Source organism: Periplaneta americana, chromosome 13 (assembly GCF_040183065.1).
Source record: "Periplaneta americana isolate PAMFEO1 chromosome 13, P.americana_PAMFEO1_priV1, whole genome shotgun sequence".
NCBI lineage: Eukaryota > Metazoa > Arthropoda > Insecta > Blattodea > Blattidae > Periplaneta > Periplaneta americana.
The window spans coordinates 138,615,993-138,637,218 of NC_091129.1; the positions used below are offsets into that span (position 1 = coordinate 138,615,993).

At 35.5% G+C, this 21,226-nt stretch overlaps 1 protein-coding gene across 1 annotated transcript in view; it reads right to left on the reverse strand.

Annotated features, from left to right (window-relative positions):
* LOC138711656 (uncharacterized) overlaps positions 1-19,474 on the reverse strand; it is a 63,728-nt gene extending 44,254 nt beyond the window's left edge. The window contains exons 1-4 of the mRNA XM_069842788.1: positions 18,853-19,474; positions 6,060-6,176; positions 4,761-5,062; positions 1,784-2,912 (exon numbers count right to left, since the gene is read on the reverse strand). Of these exons, the coding sequence (XP_069698889.1) occupies positions 1,784-2,912; positions 4,761-5,062; positions 6,060-6,176; positions 18,853-18,928 (1,624 nt within the window). The 5' untranslated portion in view covers positions 18,929-19,474. The remainder of the gene's footprint in view (positions 1-1,783; positions 2,913-4,760; positions 5,063-6,059; positions 6,177-18,852) is intronic.
* Between the last annotated feature and the right edge of the window lie 1,752 nt (positions 19,475-21,226).

A 21,226-nucleotide genomic window follows, 5' to 3' on the forward strand; every position in this document is an offset into this window, starting at 1 on the left:
GGCTATGATAGAAAACTGATATACAATGACTTTATATATTTGAAAGAAAGATATTACGTAGAATGGTTGGTCCTATTAATGATGGTAATGGATGCAGTCTAAGGTATAACAATGAGTTATATGAACTCTACAAATCCCCTGACATTATACAATCGATCAGGATTTCAAGACTAAGATGGGCAGGGCATATAAGGAGGATGGAAGGGAACGAGATACCCAGAAGAGTATTGGAGTACAAAGTCGAGGAAAGGAGGAGAGCAGGACGACCTTAGCTTCGATGGGAGGACTGCATAGAAAAGATGTTCAAAGGCTTGGAGTGAAGAATTGGTGGATTGTAGCCAGAGATAGGGACAAATGGCGAAGAATCCTGAAAGAAGCCGAGGCTCGACCCGGGCTGAAGTGCTACCGATGATGACGATGAATGTAAAGGAAGAGTGCTTTTGTGATAATGTTGATAATTGGACAGTATTTTAACTCAGTCTTTATTAGAAACCTAAACTTAAAACTAGCAGTTAATAAAATACAACTACGAATGTATTAAACCACTTTATCTTATGTCAGATACTCTACAGAATCCAGTAATCCTAATTGAAAGAGGCAGGGCTATATACATGAGGAAAATGTTTCAGTTCTAAACAATTAGATGTAATGATTAAAGCTGACAAAAATTAACGGTAAATTCCAAGTAACAATTAAATAAACGTGAAGAATTCACTTTACAAATCAGATATAATTAGGTACAACCATAAATAAATATTGTATCTCATATTTTACATTAATTTTTTTTCTCTCTCTCATAATTAAATTATGTTACTGGACAGTTGTTCAACATCGACACTGTTGGTTACACATATTTTGGGAAATTAAATTGTGTCGCTAGAAACATCTGTAAACATTCCACGTCTCAATTTTATCAGAAATGTTGTGAGAGCGAGTATAGGAAAAACTTATATCCTTCAGTGAAACCAGGCTCATATGCCATACAAATATTGTCTGTAATATTTCAAAGTACGAAAAATTGTCTTTCTCTCATCGATATTGCATAAATATATAAATTTCGATTTTGTGTTTAATTCTCGATGTTAACCATTTAATTGAAAATGAAAAACAAAAATAAGTAAGTATACTTGTTTTGGTGTAAGTATATTTTCATTGTTGCGAAAAATAACCATATCTGCATAGAGTAATGCATATATTCCGAAGATTAAGCAGATGTTGTTTTTCAGGAGTGGAAACCTTTTCTTTCGTTACATCTAGAAAATAATCCAATAATAATACTTTTTAGTTGAGTTCTGTTAATTCCAGTACTTTGAAGACAATAAATTACATTTCTAGTTACTATCGTCCTATCATATTTTGTTACTACGATTAAAATTAACTTCATTATTAATTCATTTTTGTGCCAGATGTATATTTTAATCCACTATTCAGTAATGAATGGTCCCCATAATTTAAAATATCTCTATTATTTAATTATCAGAAATATAAGAAATTAATAATTCATTATGAGCAATGTTTACGGATTTTTTTTGCCAGGGAATCTGAAAAATTTTAAATGCAATAATAATAATACTACTGTAGTCGAGATCTTTCGTTACAATAGTTCAACTGTGAAATGTGAGATTCAGCCTGATCTCGTAACACGACACAGTATATTGAGTATCTCGGAATATTTTCATAACAACCCTCTTAGCCGCCATAGATTGAAAGAGCATTGCGCCTATAAAATTGAAATTAGTGCACTAAATATATTCAAATACAATACCTACTTCTAAGAAATGTTAGCTTGAAAAAGTTTCAACTACGTGTTTTCCTCTGAGGTAGTTTTGAATCTCCTCTCGCGACTTCCCTCGAGTTTCAGGCACTGCAAAGGCTACAAAAAATGTTCCCAAGACGCACAGAATGGCCAGTGTGCCGTATGTCCCAACAGGACCTATGTCCCTCATCATATTCGGGAAAGCATTCGTTACTGCAAATACCAAAGACCAATTGAGGCACACTGACATGGAACTAGCCCATCCCTTGGCTTCAGGAGGCAATAGTTCAGCCATCATGAACCACGGTAAAGGCCCAAATCCGATAGAGAATAAAATAATATACATGGCTACCAATATCACAGGTATGAAGCCTGCATACTCATGGCCATTATGTGCCTGGGATTGCTGTAGATACGAATATAGAGACAGTCCACCGAGGCACACAGCCATCGCGGAGATCGAGAGTAACAGCAGAAAACGTCGTCCTATAACCTCCACTATGAGCAACGGGAAGAATGTGGCTAGCACTTGAACTACGCCAACAATAATTGTGGCAACCTCGGGCGACCAAGTTCCTCCAGCCTTCTGGAAGATGTCAACAGTGTAGAACACCACAGCGTTGATGCCACTCATTTGCTGGAAGAACATCAAACCGAACACAATCTTAAGCGCCTTGGCAGTCGGTGAACTCCAAGAAAATGAATGTGAAATGCTCTTTATACTACAACTCTGTTGTTCACTGGAGTCGACTGGAATCTTGGCAGAATCGCGAAGAAGTCTTCTGATGAGGCTTATCTCAGGCTGCACGTCGTAGTCCGGGATGTAATCGGCACCTCTCAGCCAGTGAAGACTTTGCTTGGCCTGAGTGAGTCTACCCTTTGAGAGCAGAAAAACAGGAGATTCGGGCATCCAGATGAATGTTGCTGCATATATTACTGGCAGAGTACAGGATGATACCGATAACCAGAAATACTGATCGTAGGCGCCGATCGCGTAAGCCCATAGGATGCCAACGGTTACCATAAGGTCAAGATAAACTCCTAGAGCTCCACGGATGTTATCTTCTGCGATCTCCTCGCAGTACAGCGGCGACACGACTGTTATGCCTCCGATAGCGAATCCTCCAATAAATCGGCCTGCATAGATGTAGGCAACCTGAAACAGAAAAACGTATTCATGCTTAGAGCAGGGTTACTCTTCAGTGCCGGATGAAGAAAGATCTTCCAGTATCAGGAATACAAAATAAAAAGGCGATTTAAAACAGAGTTTTTCCCGTGCCAAGAAAGAGAACTGTATGAACATATCACAGTTTACGTCATATCGTCACCTGAATGCAAGAACTAGGTAACTAGAAATTTTCGTTTTTAGTTACCTCTGTTATATCATAGCAAAAATCGCACAGAATGTAATCCAAGAACTAGGTAACTGATCGAACGATACCAGCGACATCTATTTTTCAATGTAACAAATAGGCAGCGGCGGATTTTCAGGGGAGGCAAGGGAGGCCGTGCCTCCCCTAATATTTTACCAGAACACAATATGGCGGTAATAATTTCAGCTGAATTAAGATCATTTTTCCTTTTATATTAATTTTACTATTCACTACGACTAAGATGTAAGTTACGTAAAGTCGACCGCTCGCTATACTGTAGATAGTACAAATAATTCGTACTGAAAAATAATAGATAGCGCTGTAACCTGTATAGTCGACATCTAGCAGCCTGCAGTGTCTATGCGAGAGCGGGAGAAAGGAGTCGGCTACATGACGCTGCTCCCCGGTAACCATGACAACAGCAGTTCAACCAATAAGATAGCTGGTTAGAAGAGTGTTTAAACTTGATAGAACGCGCGAGGGGAGCCGATTTGGAGACGTCCTACCCACCGCTGACAACTGTACTGCTTATAGTCACGGCTGCATTGGGAAGCTCTCTCTCTTTCTCTCTTCTTGGTTTTAGAAAATTGAGTCACGTGTTAGTTTTCTCTCCCTGCGTAAAAGTTTTCATTTATGTTGTTAGATTTTTTCTTGTTTGCGGGTGTTCTTGTTATTTTATTCTTTTGTGTTACGAGATGTATTTATTTATACAGTATTTTAAATATATCGAGAGTTTAGAAACAAATGCAGATTTGTCTCTAGCTTCTTCTAGTAGCAGTTATTCAGTATGTTGTGACCTATTTGATCGGTTTGCGAAGAAAGAGGAACGTCCAGTTAATTTGCTGTAAAATTAGACTATGTAATAGTAATGAGCAAGCCCCGAATTCTTAGGTTCGAATCAATTTTGTATCTCGTTACTCTCGAAATATTGTTTTTCTTGTTCGTTTTATATAGCAAAAAGTAACATTCTTAAATGTAATATGACCTAAAAATACCTAATTCGTAGGTTAGGACTTAAAATGTCCCAAAGAGTGGCAATATGTACCAAGCCGTTGTAATATATTAACAATATGGTGTTTATTTTTATTTTTTTCCCATATAATCATATAAATTTCTAAACATAAGATTTAAAATCCTAAAACATGAATTGGAAAACCTAATTTTAATTTCTTAAAACCTATAACTTCTGTGCTTGGTAATGAGGTACGTCACAGTCCTTATATTTTTATATTCTCATCATTAAGATTACTAACATTTTCTGTCGTAATTAATCAAATCGAAATATGACAACATTGTTAAGTACACCACGTGGAATTGATATCGGTTTCTCAGTTAAAAATGCTAGCCTATCGTATCATTGGCAGACATGTGTTACCACTCCTTGTGCTTGGAGCGGCATCTGAGAAGATATTATAAATAAACTCTTAACTTATCTCTTCTAAGGAAAGCGTCATCTTTGACACAGGTATTAATTGAACACGGATACTATGCCCAGCTCCAGTTGTTAGCTGAAATTCCGTCAAGCACCATTGCTGCTTGCTGCGAAACGGCATGAAAACGCTTTGTTTACGTTAGGATAGAGGAAGTTACACAAGCAAGGAAGGATATTATAGGGTTTGCATAGCACTTACAGCCTGCTGTGAGACGATGATGAGAATCCAGCCGATGACTGAGGGCAGACATAGCAGCAGCAACAACATCTTGCGGCCCATGACTTCCGACAGGTACCCGGCAGGCACGGCTCCGAACAAGGCCCCCAGCGGCGCTAACGAACCGATCCAGGCCGCCTGGTTGTCGGAGACGCCGGCGCCGCCGTGGAGCGAGACGTTGAGCGTGAGGTTCGCGATGTCTTCTACAAGAGGGGCTTGGAGATACGGCAGGGCCGGAGAACTCCAGCCCATCACGGACCCCGAGTACATCCCCCCGAGGGTGGCTGCAAAATTCCAAATACAGTATAAGCTGAATTCAACGAACTGAACATTTAAAAATATTTCGTAATTTAAAACGATGAGTTGCCGATTACTTCTCATATACGAGGGTTGACCCCTATGCCGTAGCTCTTACCTATTTCTAGTTGAACTAAAATTTATATTTTGTGACACACAAACTATTGAAATTTATTATTATTCAAGTCTGCTTCACAGGGAGCTTTACCTGAAAGCCAGATTTGCATAATATGTACGTCACTGTAGGTACGTTAACAGAAAACCACAATTTAAGTCACACAAAGTTTGTGTGCACTCAAAGTTGGCTTTCTGGCGCCTTGTCAGCCCACTTGAGTTGTGTGGATATAAAGGGAAAAATTTGGATGGTGTCGGGTGTAGTTCCTGAGTAGCTCAGTTGGTAGAGTATTCGTGCGCTAAGCGAAGGGTCTGGGATCGATATCCGCCCCCGGAACAATTTTTCCCTTGAAATTATTCAAGTCTGCTTCACAGGGAGCTTTACCCGAAAGCCAGATTTGCAGCACGATGATCCCAGCCGTCATAGCTGGTTTTCGAAACCGGATTTCGCTGCTCCCCAAACGATGCTAGGTGAGCACCGGTCACATACACTGGCCGAATTTCATGAGAAAATTCCTTCCTCATGAGGAATCGGACCTGCGCTCATTCCGTAACACAAGCTTGAGTTTGATGCCTTAGAGTACGATGTTACGTTGGAGTATTTCAGCAGATAATACTATGCATAAAATTTCTGCTAGTGCACAAGATACAAATATTCAAATGGATGCACGTTACATTTAAATTATATCAGTGACATAGAGATTATTGGTCCTTACAAGAAGAATATGAACATTTTGTCGTAGTCTTTTGCAGTTATCTCCGGTGGGATTAATTTTTCCAGAAGACTGTCCTTGGATTGATCACCGGTAAACAATTAGAGGGAAGACCACACGGAAGGTAATTTAAGCTTTCGTGTGTTGATTTACGTACCGGTAAGTGCAGCGATATACTGCGGCCATTTCTTCCCCTGCTGGATGCTCAGCTGCTCGTCTCCAATGTCCAGTTGCTCCATGCTGCATTTACTGCAAGGATGTGGGCAACTGGCGTCTGCAATCGAGACAACAATAAATCAGCTAACAGTCAATAATAACTGACCATACTTTTATATGGAATTATATTTTAATTGAATGCATACAGATTTTCCGAAGACTTTCATTTTACCTTTGTGAATTTATTATAACATGTTCATTGTTGCATTACGTCAGTCTCAGGCTACAACAGTTCTCCCAAAATCACAATCATGGCCGACGTCATCCCTGGAATATGTAACGTTATGTTTAATTGTAAGCAATGTAGCCTAATATTATTGATAATGTTCTCTAGGAGCACCTGATACAGTGGTCTCGTTTTACGAGGAAACTTCGTATCATTCCGTCGCGGCCGACTTCCTGCTCTCCCAACCGCAGCGTGGGAAGCCAGTTCAGCAGTTAAAGGCCGGTTCACAATAAACCGGAAACGAGAATCGGAATGAAAACGAAAACGGCAAAATTGTTAAAATGTGTACATTTAAATGTGAGCATTCACAATTAATGAAAAGCTTGCCGGAGGCCGGGATCGGGAACGGAGAGTTGGCCAAGTTTCAACTTTGGCTTTCACGTTTCCGATCACAGCCCATTAGATTCATTCTATTGCCATCTAAAAGCTATTTTGTCGTCGTATATTTTGTAGCAAGAAGACCGTGACATAACCTATGCATTATTTTTTCTGTGCTGTGCGTCACGGAGCTAGTTTTATTTGATGACATTCTAATATTGAGTGTTGAGGAAAATCCTCACGTTTACGATAAGCGGCGCGCCTCGTATAAAGATGAGAAAATGAAGGAGAATACGTGTCTTTCAATAGCTGCATCTTTGAACACCGATCGGAAGCGAATCATATTTTATTACTGTATTGGTTGTATTACACACTACATATTCATGCTTCAATTCAATAACTACTGTTGTGTTCATTTTTGTTCTATTACAAATGTTTCTTCTCTATTTTACGTTATGGTAGATTTAAAATAGTTTGTGATAATAAAGATGCATGGGCATATTTATAGTACCGTACCTAATGAAATGTTTCAGTTGAAATTTCGAAGTTGGTTAACCTGTGTTTATGTTGGCTGCCTTGTACTCATAAGAGAACGTCATTGGTCAATTATACACAAATAACATCAGAATGCGTAATATCGACTTTACATATCGTTATTGACATGCATATCGATATGCATAGTCGTCTACGTTCTCGGTTTATTGTGAATCAAAAATGTTCATATTCACGTCCTCTGCTTCTCGTATTCATTCTGATTCTCGTTCCCGGTTTATTGTGAACCAGCCTTTAGTTGCAGCCCAGATCACGGTTGCAGTTACTGTAATTGCTTCTAAGAATTGTATCGGAACGTTTGTATGGCTGTTGGTTGTGTATGAAGTAATCGATTGGAAAATTAAGTATACGTTCCGCTGTAATCCAGTTTCCTCTTAAAATAAGAGCACTGTAGTTACTCAAGGTGCGCCTTTACATTCGTTCGCTAACAGCTAGGAGCGGTGTTTCGTACCACAGAATCGTAGCAGAAAGTTTGAATGACATTAACATTTGGGTCATTGAAATAAGGTTGCCAGGATTTCAAAATGAAAATAAGGGAGATTTTGGAAATGATTGCAAAAACGATACCAATCATGGTATTATCGATATCTTTTAACTTTAGAAGGATGTTGTATAAAACTGTACACAAAAGTAATTTAAAATAAACCTCATAGCACTATTAATACTTATCACTTGCTTTGTATTCATTCAGAAACTTTTATATAATATTAAAAAACTCTTTACAGAACAGGTTGAATATTAATGAGAATTTGTCATTGTAGATTGTTCTCAAAAATGTTTAATTAGAACAACCTTCATAGTATCATAATAGCGTTATTCATATTTACCGTTTGCTTTGTATTCATTCAAAAATTTTACATCATCTTTCACTTGTTTGAAAAACGTAAGTTGAAATTTATAACAATTTGTAATACGGTAGAGCGTACAGCTTTAATAAATTCAGCAGAACTCCTGTTTTTACATCAGTTCACTCAACATTGAAAACACTCTTTCAGTATGGACATTTGATCTTAAAACGCCCATTACAAAACACAACACTTTTTTCTTTTTAATTTTGGCACATTAATTCCTTCGTTCCTACATTAAGAAAAGGCCACCCACTTCTGGCAAATATTACCAGTAAGATTAGCTTTACATTTCAACATATTATCTCTGATCCTACAGAATTCCTCACAAATTTCATTCTCATTTAAAAAAAAAATAAATAAACACGGGAGAAAACATGATGAAATAGGCCTACGTGAAACGGGAGACGAAAAAATGTGGGTAAAATACGAGAGAATTTGGAAATTGGCAACCCTACATTTAAAGGAGTTATTGTTGATTTTTAAATGTTTCGTACAGTATATTATATGCATAATGGTAGGCTACAAATAAAATGAAGCGGAAACATCAGCAAATTCACTTGTAACTCCCCTAATAATATCAATCGTGACTTCAGAGTAATTTGCAGCAACTTATAAAACACATCTAGTATAATAATTTTCTTCTCATTACATGTTAAAGGTGTTCCTTGGCAATGTTTCTCATAGAAAGCCATAATTTCCGACACACCAATTTCCACCTACCTCATTCTATTTTTATACGACACTTATGTTTCAGGTAAAATACGGACGCTTACCCATTGTGAGAGTCCGGATTACATTTTCAATATTTGTTCACTAATCTTACCTGTTTTCCGTAAAGTATTCATTATTTGTATATTAAAATTTGTGTCATAAATGTCACAATATCATAGAATCGTCAAACAACAAATCTGTGTTTTCATGGCAACTGAAAACAAATCAGAAGCTATGGACAGAATATTAATAGGAGGACATTCACTCTTTGAAAATATTAAAATCTGATTTCAGCCATAAATCATATGACATTAAATTACTAAAAAAATATATAAGTACAAGAACGTTATTTCTTAGACTTCAAAAAATTACTCGCATGACCTACAAAATGAAAGGGACGAATTTCAGTTAACTCCATGGTAAAACACTCAATTTTACTTCATTTTTATTGTATATTCAGTCCAGGGAAAATACCATTTACGAAAACATTCTTAAAGAAACGAGCTTTCGTAGAGTATTTTCCCTGGACCAAAAGTACAATAGAAATTGAATAAAATTAGTATTTTACATGGAACGAATTTATAGTAAAACGGGCATACACATTACCGTGGCTAATTGGAGTCGTTCCCTTTTGTTTTCTAGGTTATCAGACTGATTTTACTAAGTGCTACGAAATAGTATTCCTGTGCTTATCATAATTATTATGGGACCTATCTTACGCTTCCGCTAGTCGTATTACTTCTCTGGTAGCCAATGGGAGAGTTCCGTACCTATTTTTCGGTAGAATAGAAGAAGGACATGAATTTCGTTCAAACCATCACCACGCTTATTGAAGTGAAATAAGTCAGATGCAGTTGATATTTTATATTGAAAGTGATTCTATTGAATTTCTGGGTTAGTTACAAGTAATGGGTGAAGAAGAAATTGTCACGGCCTCCTTGTTACAAAACATACGACGACTAAATAGCTTTTTGATGACAACAGAATGAATCTAGTAGGTTGTCATAGTAAACGAGAGCGGAAAAGTTAAAAGTTCGCCAACTTTCACGTTCCCGTTCCTGGGCCCCGGTAGCTTCTCGTTAATTGTGAAAATACTGCATGTTCAACCAAAATATCAGAAAAGACTAGAACAATGTCAAATTTATAGACACACAAAAATACACCCACAACACATTCTAAACAATTGAATTTCAGAACACACACTTTTCAGTACAATCATGAACACATCCCACCATAACAGGAAACCAGAAAACAGCGCTGGAACTAGGTAAGATTCAGCAGATGATGAAAGTAACATCGAAACTAGTCAATCAAGTATAATAGCATCATTATTTAAACTATTAACACAGTGAAGATGTTATTTATTAATTTAAATAACTTAACAGTTACTCAGTGATTTTATAAGTGTTATTACAAGAATGAAGAATTCATCAGCATTGTTTATCAATTTTAGTGTGACTCACTTTAACAATCCGAACCATGCTCACAATAACAATCACGAACGTTTCACGCAATTATATGGATTCGATGAATCCCTTGTCACTTTTTTCAATAATACGAGTAAAAATCTATTTTACAAAACAAATTAATAATTTACTAAGGTTACTGATAACTGTTCGGTTATCAAATATTATCATACCCGTAAAGAGATAACGGTAGGCATTGATTTCGGAATGCCTAGATTTCTTATCAGAATATTGGTTTCCCCACAGCCAATATAGAACTTGAACAATAGCACGTGACTGAAATGAGATTTGATTGGTCGCAGCTTGGTGTCACGTGATTCCTCCCGCTGCTGTACATTCTCTTTCATGTTAAACATTTCCCGTTACTCATTACTCTGCATTCGTTTGCTTAGCCTTAGGAAACAATACTTCATAACTCATTAAATTATTTAAAACTTCGTGTAAGGTCAGTAGCTGTCGGACTAACATCTTATTCCTCTCTTGTATTTAACCACACTCAATGAAGATGCAGAATCCAAAATATCACATGCTTTCGCGGACAAGCAGCTCAATGTCAAGTGACACCAGCTTGTTACAAGAACAGACTACCTTGGTATCACTTTTTGTACTCATCCGCTTTGTTGATAAATTATTAGTATGTAACAAAAAATATAGAGGTACTTTTTTTTACATAACTTTGTACGTATGAGTCAAATTATATGTTTTATCGTATTTACATACTAAAATTCAAATTTTCTTTTACAATAAGTACAATGTTATGGCTCTCAAATACGGAACTATATTTTTCTGCGTCGTGTGAGTGTTTCGACTAGTAGCCAATCACGGGTATGACAGTGGCTGTGTTTACATTGTACATACTTCTCTGGCGGAAACTGAAACTTCAATTGTTTACTTGTATGTAATAGCGGTTGTGACAATTGTGGTGCTGAGCCTTCTGTTTCATCCTATTCTCACGAAAAACAGCACAAATTTACAATATTGGACGGAAAATATTCCGAGGTGTACCTGACCCTACTTCTGTGTATGAGAGTATCTGTAAAATGAAGGTAACTTACTGTGAATTTCCGCCTCTAAAACAATCATTTCACTTTTGATAATGTGTAACTGCTAATTTAACTTGAATTAAAATATACATTTCATTATAATATTTGTATTAACATTTTTACACGAGGAATATCGTGATAGAATTAAAGTAAAGGTGAAGGGAGGACTACGCATGCATCGAGGCGACAGCCGAGGTGCGTGACGTCACCTAGATTACGAACGGCAGTCGGACCTTATAAAGCAACATGGATAGTACCTACTCTTGTGAAAATAATATTTTATGTGACGTGAAGAGCTGTATTTCAAGTTGTCGCTATTGTAATGCGTAAATAAATGTTTCGTCCTGTTATGCAACGGCATCTTCATCAGCAAGAGTAATTATTGCGTTGTGTACGGATGTAATAATTATTATTAATATTGTTATCAAAGGACCAGAGGCTCTGACATAAGATATTTTTGTTTCCCAACTGATAAAATGCTGAACGTGAAACGGGAACACTTTTGCAAAAGGAAGGGCGAAATTACGAAATCGAGTAGACTCTTTCACAAATTCATTATTATAATTAGAGAGAATAATAGATGGTGATTGTTATTATTATTTGGACATTTGGCGAAAGGAGATTGGTTTGAGTTGAAGGAGAATCATTGTATAATGGAATATTCCTAATAAACGAGTAACATATGTTACTCTTATTATTCTTTTAATTATTGTTATTGTTGTTACAAATCTAATAATTATATTATGATTATTATTATCATTATTTCATCATTAGTATCATCATTATTGTCATTATCATTATTATTTAATCATCAGTATTATTATTATTATTACTATTATTATTAGTATTATTATTGTTGTTGTTATTGTTATTATTATTATTATTATTATTATTATTATTATTATTATTATTATTATTATTTCATCATTAGTATCATAATTGTTATCATCAGGGAGCGAAACTTGTTGCCCGATGGGAGAGAGGCAAGTGGTTTCAGGTTGTGTTCTAGAGTCCCTTTACTGTGTACAATAAAAGGCGGCGTGGGTCGTGCTCCGTTGAACTGCTGTGCCTTAGTTGTTCGCTATTTACTTGTTTTGTGTTGCAGTCGACGAGTAACTTTTTTAATTTGTTTTTTTTTTTTACGGCGCTTTATCAACTCCGACAAGTAAGTTACGGTACATCATGAGCTAGAGATCACAGAATTCCGTATTAATTTCGAAAAAAAAAAATCGTGATAAAGTATTATATTTCGAATTTTATCGCTAGTTAATTGTAAGATAATCGCAATAATTTCATATAAATTGTACATAGATTTTTACGTGAAAAAATAACCCTATATTACGCATTAGGATATAAAATAATGATAGACAAAGGTTTCATATATCAGTTTATTCAACAGATGCACAAGGAACCCAGACACATTTCAACACAGCAGGTGTAAATTCAGGGTAATTCAACATGAGAGCCCGTAATGTCTCAATCACATCAACTTCAACATTGGAAGTGTTGGATGATTGTTTCAAAGCTATTTATTTCAAAGTGAGAAATGCTACACTGCAACCAGTACTTTTTATATCCTTGAAGTAACTCATTGTTTTAGGCTAACCCTTTCTGTGAGTGCATTAACATTATTAACATTTATCTGCACAATATTTGCTGGATTGAGTAAGTCATTTAAATTTACAAACAATGAATATGAATCATGTAACTCTTATTTTTTCAGTTTTCTGAATCACTAATTTACTGACATGCTTAAATAATTCTTATATTTCAGTCTTTAAATCCAAACTGAAATGGTTAATTATTTTGCCTACCGACTCCCCTACATTATTATAAATTACTACATTCATTCTACGCTTCATACATGCGGAAATCTGCGATCTCTACCTATCCTTCTCCATCACTTACCATGACTACTCACGCGCAAGTAAACAAACCCGTACCTATAGTCAAGAAACAGCAACTCTGTTTCATCGGGCAACAAGTTTCGCTCCCTGGTTATCATTATCATCATTAAGGTACTCGTCCACGATGCTAGTTATATAGCGCGCTATTTTTAATGCCGCAACAGAAATATCACATGACGTTTACACACATGGCCAGAATATCGCGCTATTTGCAATTTTTTGTATAGCGCTAGAAGCTGTCACGAAGATCTTGCAGCACATGTTTACATGTCGCTGTCAAATTCGCTCTGGATTCTCTGGCGCAAGAACGTTCTACTTGACTTTGTAGCACTGACAATCACAGTGTAGCCTTACTCGTTCATTGTAATTAATATTATTCCATTTTGACCTTAAAACAAATAAAGTGAAAATGTAAAACAAAATGTTCAATAAAATAAATATACTGTAGCCTATGTCAGTTCACAATGTCAGAACCATTCCTACACATTATATATGAACCTCATACATACATACATACATACATACATACATACATACATACATACATACATACATACATACATGCATACATACATACATACATACATACATACATCGTCGGGTTCTTGGTAAAAGTGACCAAGTCAAAAATGCAAAATTGTTGGGAAAAGACATTTAAAACTTTAATGATCCATCCAATAATAACTGTACTTCTTTAGATGTTAGTAATTATTTATTTTGAAGGTAAATGTGCTATATTATTAGTTTTTAATATAAAATTATGTCTTAAATTTTCATAATGCTTGGAAGCCTTCAATGTGACTTGGTCACTTTTACCAAGAAACCAACGATATATTCTGCCCAAGGGCAGGTCTTTCACTGCAGACCCAGCTTTCTCCAATCTTTCCTATTTTCTGCTTTCCGCATATTATGATCCATAATGTCGCCTATCATCTGATATCTTCTTCTGCCCCGAACTCTTCTCCCGTTCACCATTCCTGCCAGTGCATCCTTCAGTAGGCAGTTTCTTCTCAGTCAGTGACTCAACAAATTCCTTTTCCTCTTCCTGATCAATTGCAGCATCATTCTTTCTTCACCCATTCTCTCCAACACAGCTTCATTTCTTATTCTGTCTGTCCATTTCACACGCTTCATCCTTCTCCATATCTACATTTCAAATGCTTCTAGTCACTTCCCTTCACTTCGTCTTAATGTCCATGTTTCTGCCCCATAAAATGCCACACGAAACACAAAACGCTTCACTAGTCTCTTCCTTAGTTTTTTTTTCCAGAGGTCCGCAGGAGATGCTCCTTTTTTTTTATTATTAAAAGCTTCCTTGACCATTGCTATCCTCCTTTTGACTTCCTGGCTGCAGCTCATGTTACTGCTTATAGTACACCCCAAGTATTTGAAGCTTTTCACTTGCTCTACTGGGTCATTTAATATTTGCAAGTTCACCTTCTTTATTTTTCTTCCGACAACCATGGTCTTCGTCATGTTTGCATTTATCTTCATCCCATACTGCTCACAGCTGTCATTTAGTTCCAGTAGCATATCCCTTAGTATCATCTCCTCTTCTGCTAACAACGCCATATCATCAGCAAATCTTATTCACTTTATTGTTCTTCCTCCTAATATAACCCCTCCCATGTTCTGAAAAGAGTTCTTCACCAAATCCTCCAAGTAGATGTTGAATAGGGTAGGTGATAAATGGCATCCTTATCGTACTCCACTCCCTATTTCACTTTCTTCAGACATTTCTTCTCCTATCCTGACTTTGACTCGTTATTTGATATAAAGATTACTGAACAGCCTCCGTCTTTCCAATCCACAACTATTGTAATATTTATCATCAACGGGTCAGTGCAGGGCTGGGTGATTCGTGTTAGCTTGAGCGACATACAGGTACCTGTCTCCGCCTACTCCCGTATTTGCATGCATCACAGAAAATATTGTCCCTTCCATTGTGGGTCAAACGAGCAGTAGCGCTCCGAAAGCCCGGACCTAGGAGTGTGTTGATGTAAATCGTAAATATGATATACAGCATGGCCCATATCTCAACAGATATTTCTTTCGGACACATGTTTATAGGAACTTTGTTTCTAGTTTCGAACTATACTACCACCTATAAAAATATGCGACTCTTTATATACTAATATATATACTAATAATAAATCTGGAGCCGAAATTTTTCTGGTAATTTTCGATTTTCCAAAAATAATTGGTCCCAACATATATAATTAACCACCCTGAAATCGAAAATCGCTTTTTTTGAAATTTTTGTTTGTATGTCTGTCTGTCTGTCTGTCTGTATGTTTGTTACCTTTTCACGCGATAATGGATGAACGGATTTCGATGAAAATTGGAATATAAATTATGTTCCTTGTAACTTAGATTTTAGGCTATATGGCATTCAAAGTACATTATTCAAAAAGGGGGGGTTATGAGGGGGCCTGAATTAAATAAATCGAAATATCTCGCTTATTATTGATTTTTGTGAAAAATGTTACATAACAAAAGTTTCTTTAAAAATAATTTGCGATAAGTTTTATTCCTTGAAAAATTTTGATAGGACTGATATTTAATGAGATAAATGAGTTTTAAAATTAAAATAACTGCCATCTAAGGCCGTATAATGAAATAAAAAACAAATGACTTCGTCCATAAGGGGCCTTGGACAGCAACAATCGAAAGCTATGAAAGGTAGTTCTACAGAGAATGTTTCTGTGTTTGTATGAAGTAATATCGGAAGCTAAATTAACCGATTTGTATAATTAATTATTATTTCACCATTGGAAAGTGTAGTTTCTCTAGATGGACATAATGCTATAACGTTATTACAGTAACTTCTGATATAATATAATATAATATAATATAATATAATATAATATAATACAATATAATACAGTATAATATAATATAATATAATATAATATAATATAATATATGTAATACAATATTATATAATATAATTTATTTGAAGGGTTCAGAACCATAGTGGTCCAAACGCCATTTACTGAATACGTAGAAAACAAGGGTTAAAATTAAGTTATTACCATAATTCAATGGAAACCTATAACAAGTAAAATAAAGTATACACATTAAATCTAAATGATATCAATGTTCATTAAACTATGGTTGCATGTAATAAAAATTAGAAACATGTTAAAGGAATTGTCATTGCACCAATGAGTGGTCTCTGGACCAAAATTATCGCATTTTAATTATTTGGATGCAATTTAAATTAAGTAACATATTAAACGATTTATCCTTCTATCAAACACGAAAGTCCCCTGGATCAAATGTCCTATTTTAATTATGTAATTACTTTATATTTATTTCTAACGGGTGCAGCGGAGCGCACGGGCACGGCTAGTATATATATATATATATATATATATATATATATATATATATATATATATATATTTATTACAATAAATGAAGCTTATGTCCTACATTATATAAATAATACAATATATATTATAATTTATATCAATGCTTACGGTATTTTCTATTTCTTCTGCTATTTTTCTTCAATAAACACACTGGACAATCTAGCACCTATAGAAGACTTGCTGCTCCAGCTGCCATAATATCTAATCTGACCATGACAGAAGGAGGTAGCGCCAGACTTTCCTTATCGCTGTGTACACGGAAGTACAAGGATAGTATTGCAAGCCAGAAGTCATTTGTGTAGTTTACACGGTGCAATAGCGACCTTGCGCTGGAAATTCATTGCAATGGACAGAAAACTAGCTCCGAGAAGGAGTACTTTTATTTCATCATTATTTTCATCGTTATTATTTGATCATTAGTATCAACATTATCATTATCATCATTATTATCGTATTTATTATCTTCATAATTAGTATCAACATTATCATCATCCATCATTATCGTCATAATCATTATCACCATTATCGTCATAATCATTATTATCTTCATTATCATTATCGTAATAATTAACATTATGATGATTATTGTATGTGATTTCTTCTGCACACTGATCATTTCTTGATTATTTTTGTTGTTATGCATTTCCGAAATTTTAGAAATGTAAATATTATTGCATATTGCCGCATGTTCTCTGTCCTGTAATCAAGGTCACGGCGTTGCGCAGAAGCGCACGGATCTCGTTCGGCATCTGCCTTCATCAGTACGACAATCCCATAACGAGGGATATAGGATATTTCGTTCTGAGAAGTTTTATTTTCGTGCTTTTTAAAATTGAAAATTTTTCTTTCTAATGACACTTCTAATCCCCTCCCCACCGCCGTCCCGAGAACAGAGATGCATGTACAGGGACATCATTTTATTTTTACTAGCATTTCTAATATTAACCTGGCTATACCTTTGGATCGACTGAGAACCGGAAACACCGTTTGCTACCCCTTTCCACGACTGGAGTTCGATGATACTGGCGTAAAATACAAACAAATCACTTTACTAGGTATAGGAAGGAAGAAAAGTAGTTCATCCATTTACGTAAACTAGGAAATATCGCGATTTTGAGTTTGATAATTTTCATTAGGTTTTTGTTTAATCAAAATACAGTACGGTATTAACAATGAGTGTTTTTACTCACTAACTGAGCTATCCATTCGGACGTATTCATTATGCAGTGTATATTATACTGTCTACAGGACATTAGCGTACACTATAGAGAATGAAGTTAAATTGAAAAATAATCATAATATGGATATTTAAACACATTTTTGAAAATGATGACCGTTCATTTCGATACAGATTTCAGTTCTAATGTGCATATTATCGCACTAAAGACGATTGTACCTAATTCCAATTACCAGTTTCGTCCTTCATACTAGTAACTCATGTTGAAATAATTCTGTACCTACTCTATGAAAGAGTACCTTACGTTCTGTATATTAAATCTTCACTTCTGCCCGATCCGAAAAGATAAAATTACTCAGACATGCTATCTACTGTCCGTCCAAGTGGTCACGTCGCAAGGTCGTACAAAGGGGGGAAATCACATGACTTAATTATTTAACGAGGCCCTTTCATTTAAGTTATTTTAAACAGTTGTATAATATTACGTAGACGTCCAATTCCTAAGAGAAATTAATGTTCTCAGAAAAAAGCTAAGACAGCCCAGCCACTAGCCTTTACAGAGAGGCGAATAGAAGCTGGTTGGTGAAACCGGGATGTGACGTAGGCAAATGGACGTCAGTACCTGTGCGAAAATGATTCAATAATGAAAGCTCTTTCGTCACTGGAAAACGTGAACATATTTTTGGAAAGTACAGTTTACTATGACCGTAAGGCTACTAGGACTGTGTATGCGGTCTTGGATCTGTGTGGAGGACGGTTGAACTTCATTAGTAGAAGGGGTGGGAGTGAAGTACATTAAAAAACTTAGGTACAATAAAAATTGCAGTAAAAATAAAATGATGTCCCTGTATAATCGAATGTTTGGAATGGTTTATCTCGATTATGACTACCAAGACGAGAAACGTTCAAACTCCTGCCGCAAGGTTAGTAGCGCCAATGTGGAGGAAAGGTGCGTAATTTAAAAAAATGAGTGTGTAACCTCGCGACAAAAATGAAACTTCTCAAAAGTTGTATATATGTAATAATTTTTTTTTTTTAATATTCGTGCATGCAATTTATTTTGTCCTTACATTTAGTAACTGAACTACAGAAGAGAGTTTAGAAAATACCTTTTTCCTTGTCCTGCATTCTCGCGCTCGTTCCAGTCCACTCTTTTTCGTTTTGGCTCAATTTTCGGCGGTTCATTTACATGCTTTCTTTTACGCCCGCTCTCGTTCGTTCAGCCCCTGATTTTGGCATATTTTCTAGCATAAATCTTCTTAACAATGTAATTTCACTCACTGATTTCGACTGTATAACGCCACAGCACTAACTTAAATAGAGGAAACATCGCCTGGCTCTTGTTCCACTCCCACTAAATTATGCATTCATTTGTGTAAATGGCTGGAAAACTCCAAAATAATATAACAACTTTATTTACGAGATGACATCACAGAAACGTACACAATCCCCTGGTAACGACACACAAACACCTCTTAAAACGTCTGTTACAGAATTTTGTTCGACACATACCCTGCCTTGAAGTAGGTTCACTTCAGAAACGTTTAACGCGAACAGTCTTGAGATTGGCCAAACTGTGAAATATATGTAGTTTTGCTGTATTTTCCTAAGCATTATATTTTTTTCCAAAGGCAGATATACATATAATTTGATTATTTCCTTTTAAAGCCATTACTGCAGAATAAGACGAGGCGAACAAGCCTTCTGACTGATGGCTTTCTGCTGAGGCATATGAACGTAAGGTCAGCTGTCGGCTAGTCGTCCTTGGCTCTCGCGTCACGGATTTATTTTTTATAGGAATTAGGTTATTAAGCAGGTATACGACTGTTAAATTCTATATTTCAATCGAGAACAAAAGTAAAATAGTTTTTTTTGTACTCCAGCATTATAAAGTCTTTATCGTAGGTGAAAATCGTGCATAATATGCCACATTATTGTACCAGTAGTGCCGTAAAATATTATTACGCCAACTGAAACGTCATGACTTCTGTTATGACGGCATAACTTGTATCATGAAGTTAACATTATGAAACGATTTGCTATTACGTCATTGTTGTCATAGCAACCTCTTTTTTTCATAGACCATAATATAAAACAACACATCATTACAAATCTGAAGTTATTGCTTTATTAATTGTTTTATAATGCTGTCGTACAAAAAGTAGCGTATGTCCGTTTTCAGAAGGATGATCAACAAGCCAATAACGTTAACGATGAAAAGAAGTCTATTTACAACCCATGTATTCCTCACTTCAGTGAGAGATACAAAATGAATATTAATACATGGGAAGTGAAAGGACTTCTTTTTGGCGCTAGGGGAACTTCATTTAAGTTAACCAAAACCATTCTCCTTTCTCTTAAATTTTCTAATGAGGACATTAACAAAATTTTTCTAATGGTATTGAGAGATTCATTATCCTTTTTACACAATCACTTGTATAATACTATGTAATTTTTTTTTCACTTCATTTCATTACTCTTCAATGTATTTTCAACTCATGTTTCTCCGAAATCAAATTGTACTTTATTTTTAAATTTATCATTGTTCCATAATATTCTCTCCGCAATCATATTGTATTTTTCATTTAACCTCTGCTTTGTAGTCTGGATCCTAGTGGTCAGCCGTACATTTCGGCCAGATGTCCCAAATTGTGGAATTTGTTGCATTCGTCAAAATAAAATTAGGAAACTCGCTTCTCTCGTTCTCTAAAAATTAATTCGTGCCATAACGTAGAATATTATGAACTTGTTTCATAATACAGTAGAACCACAGTCTACTATATACAGTCGCGAAGCTCAATATGTAGTAAAAATGCAAACATGGGTAGTTGCCCACCACTAGGATCGCTACTATTGCCTCATCATCGCAGATCTCTCTCCTAGCAGCCGACAAAATATGTTACACTTTCGTTGTCGTGTTCTTTTGGAAAAATTAACACCTTCCTTCCATTATTGAAATATTAAATGCATAAAGTTAATTTATTATTTTAATGAAGTATATTAAATTCCACCATAAACTCGAAGATACCTGCAAGAAATAAGTTAATATAATTTTTGTTTGTGCAAAACGAACTGAAATTTACTATAATAGCTTCACTCATTCAAGATTATAGCGATAATTAACTATGTAACCAATAAATATTAATTTGCATTTCTCTTTACAACAATAATAATGGAAATATGAATTAATGGAGTAACATATGTGTACCGGTACTTGTAGTGTAGGCTTACGTAGTTAACAAGGTGGGATGAGGTTAAGCAATAATAATCACACCAGAATTGGAAATAAAACGTGGTCAATAACATTTATTGTAACAGACTTTTTCTACGTCTCTAGTAAAGCAACAAATAAAAATAACAACAAAATTAACAGCTATAATTAAAAATATATCTTTTGAGGAAAAAAGTAGGCCTAAGCAATAATAATCCCACCAGAATTGAAAATAAAATGTGATCAATAAATTTCATTAAAACGAACTTAAT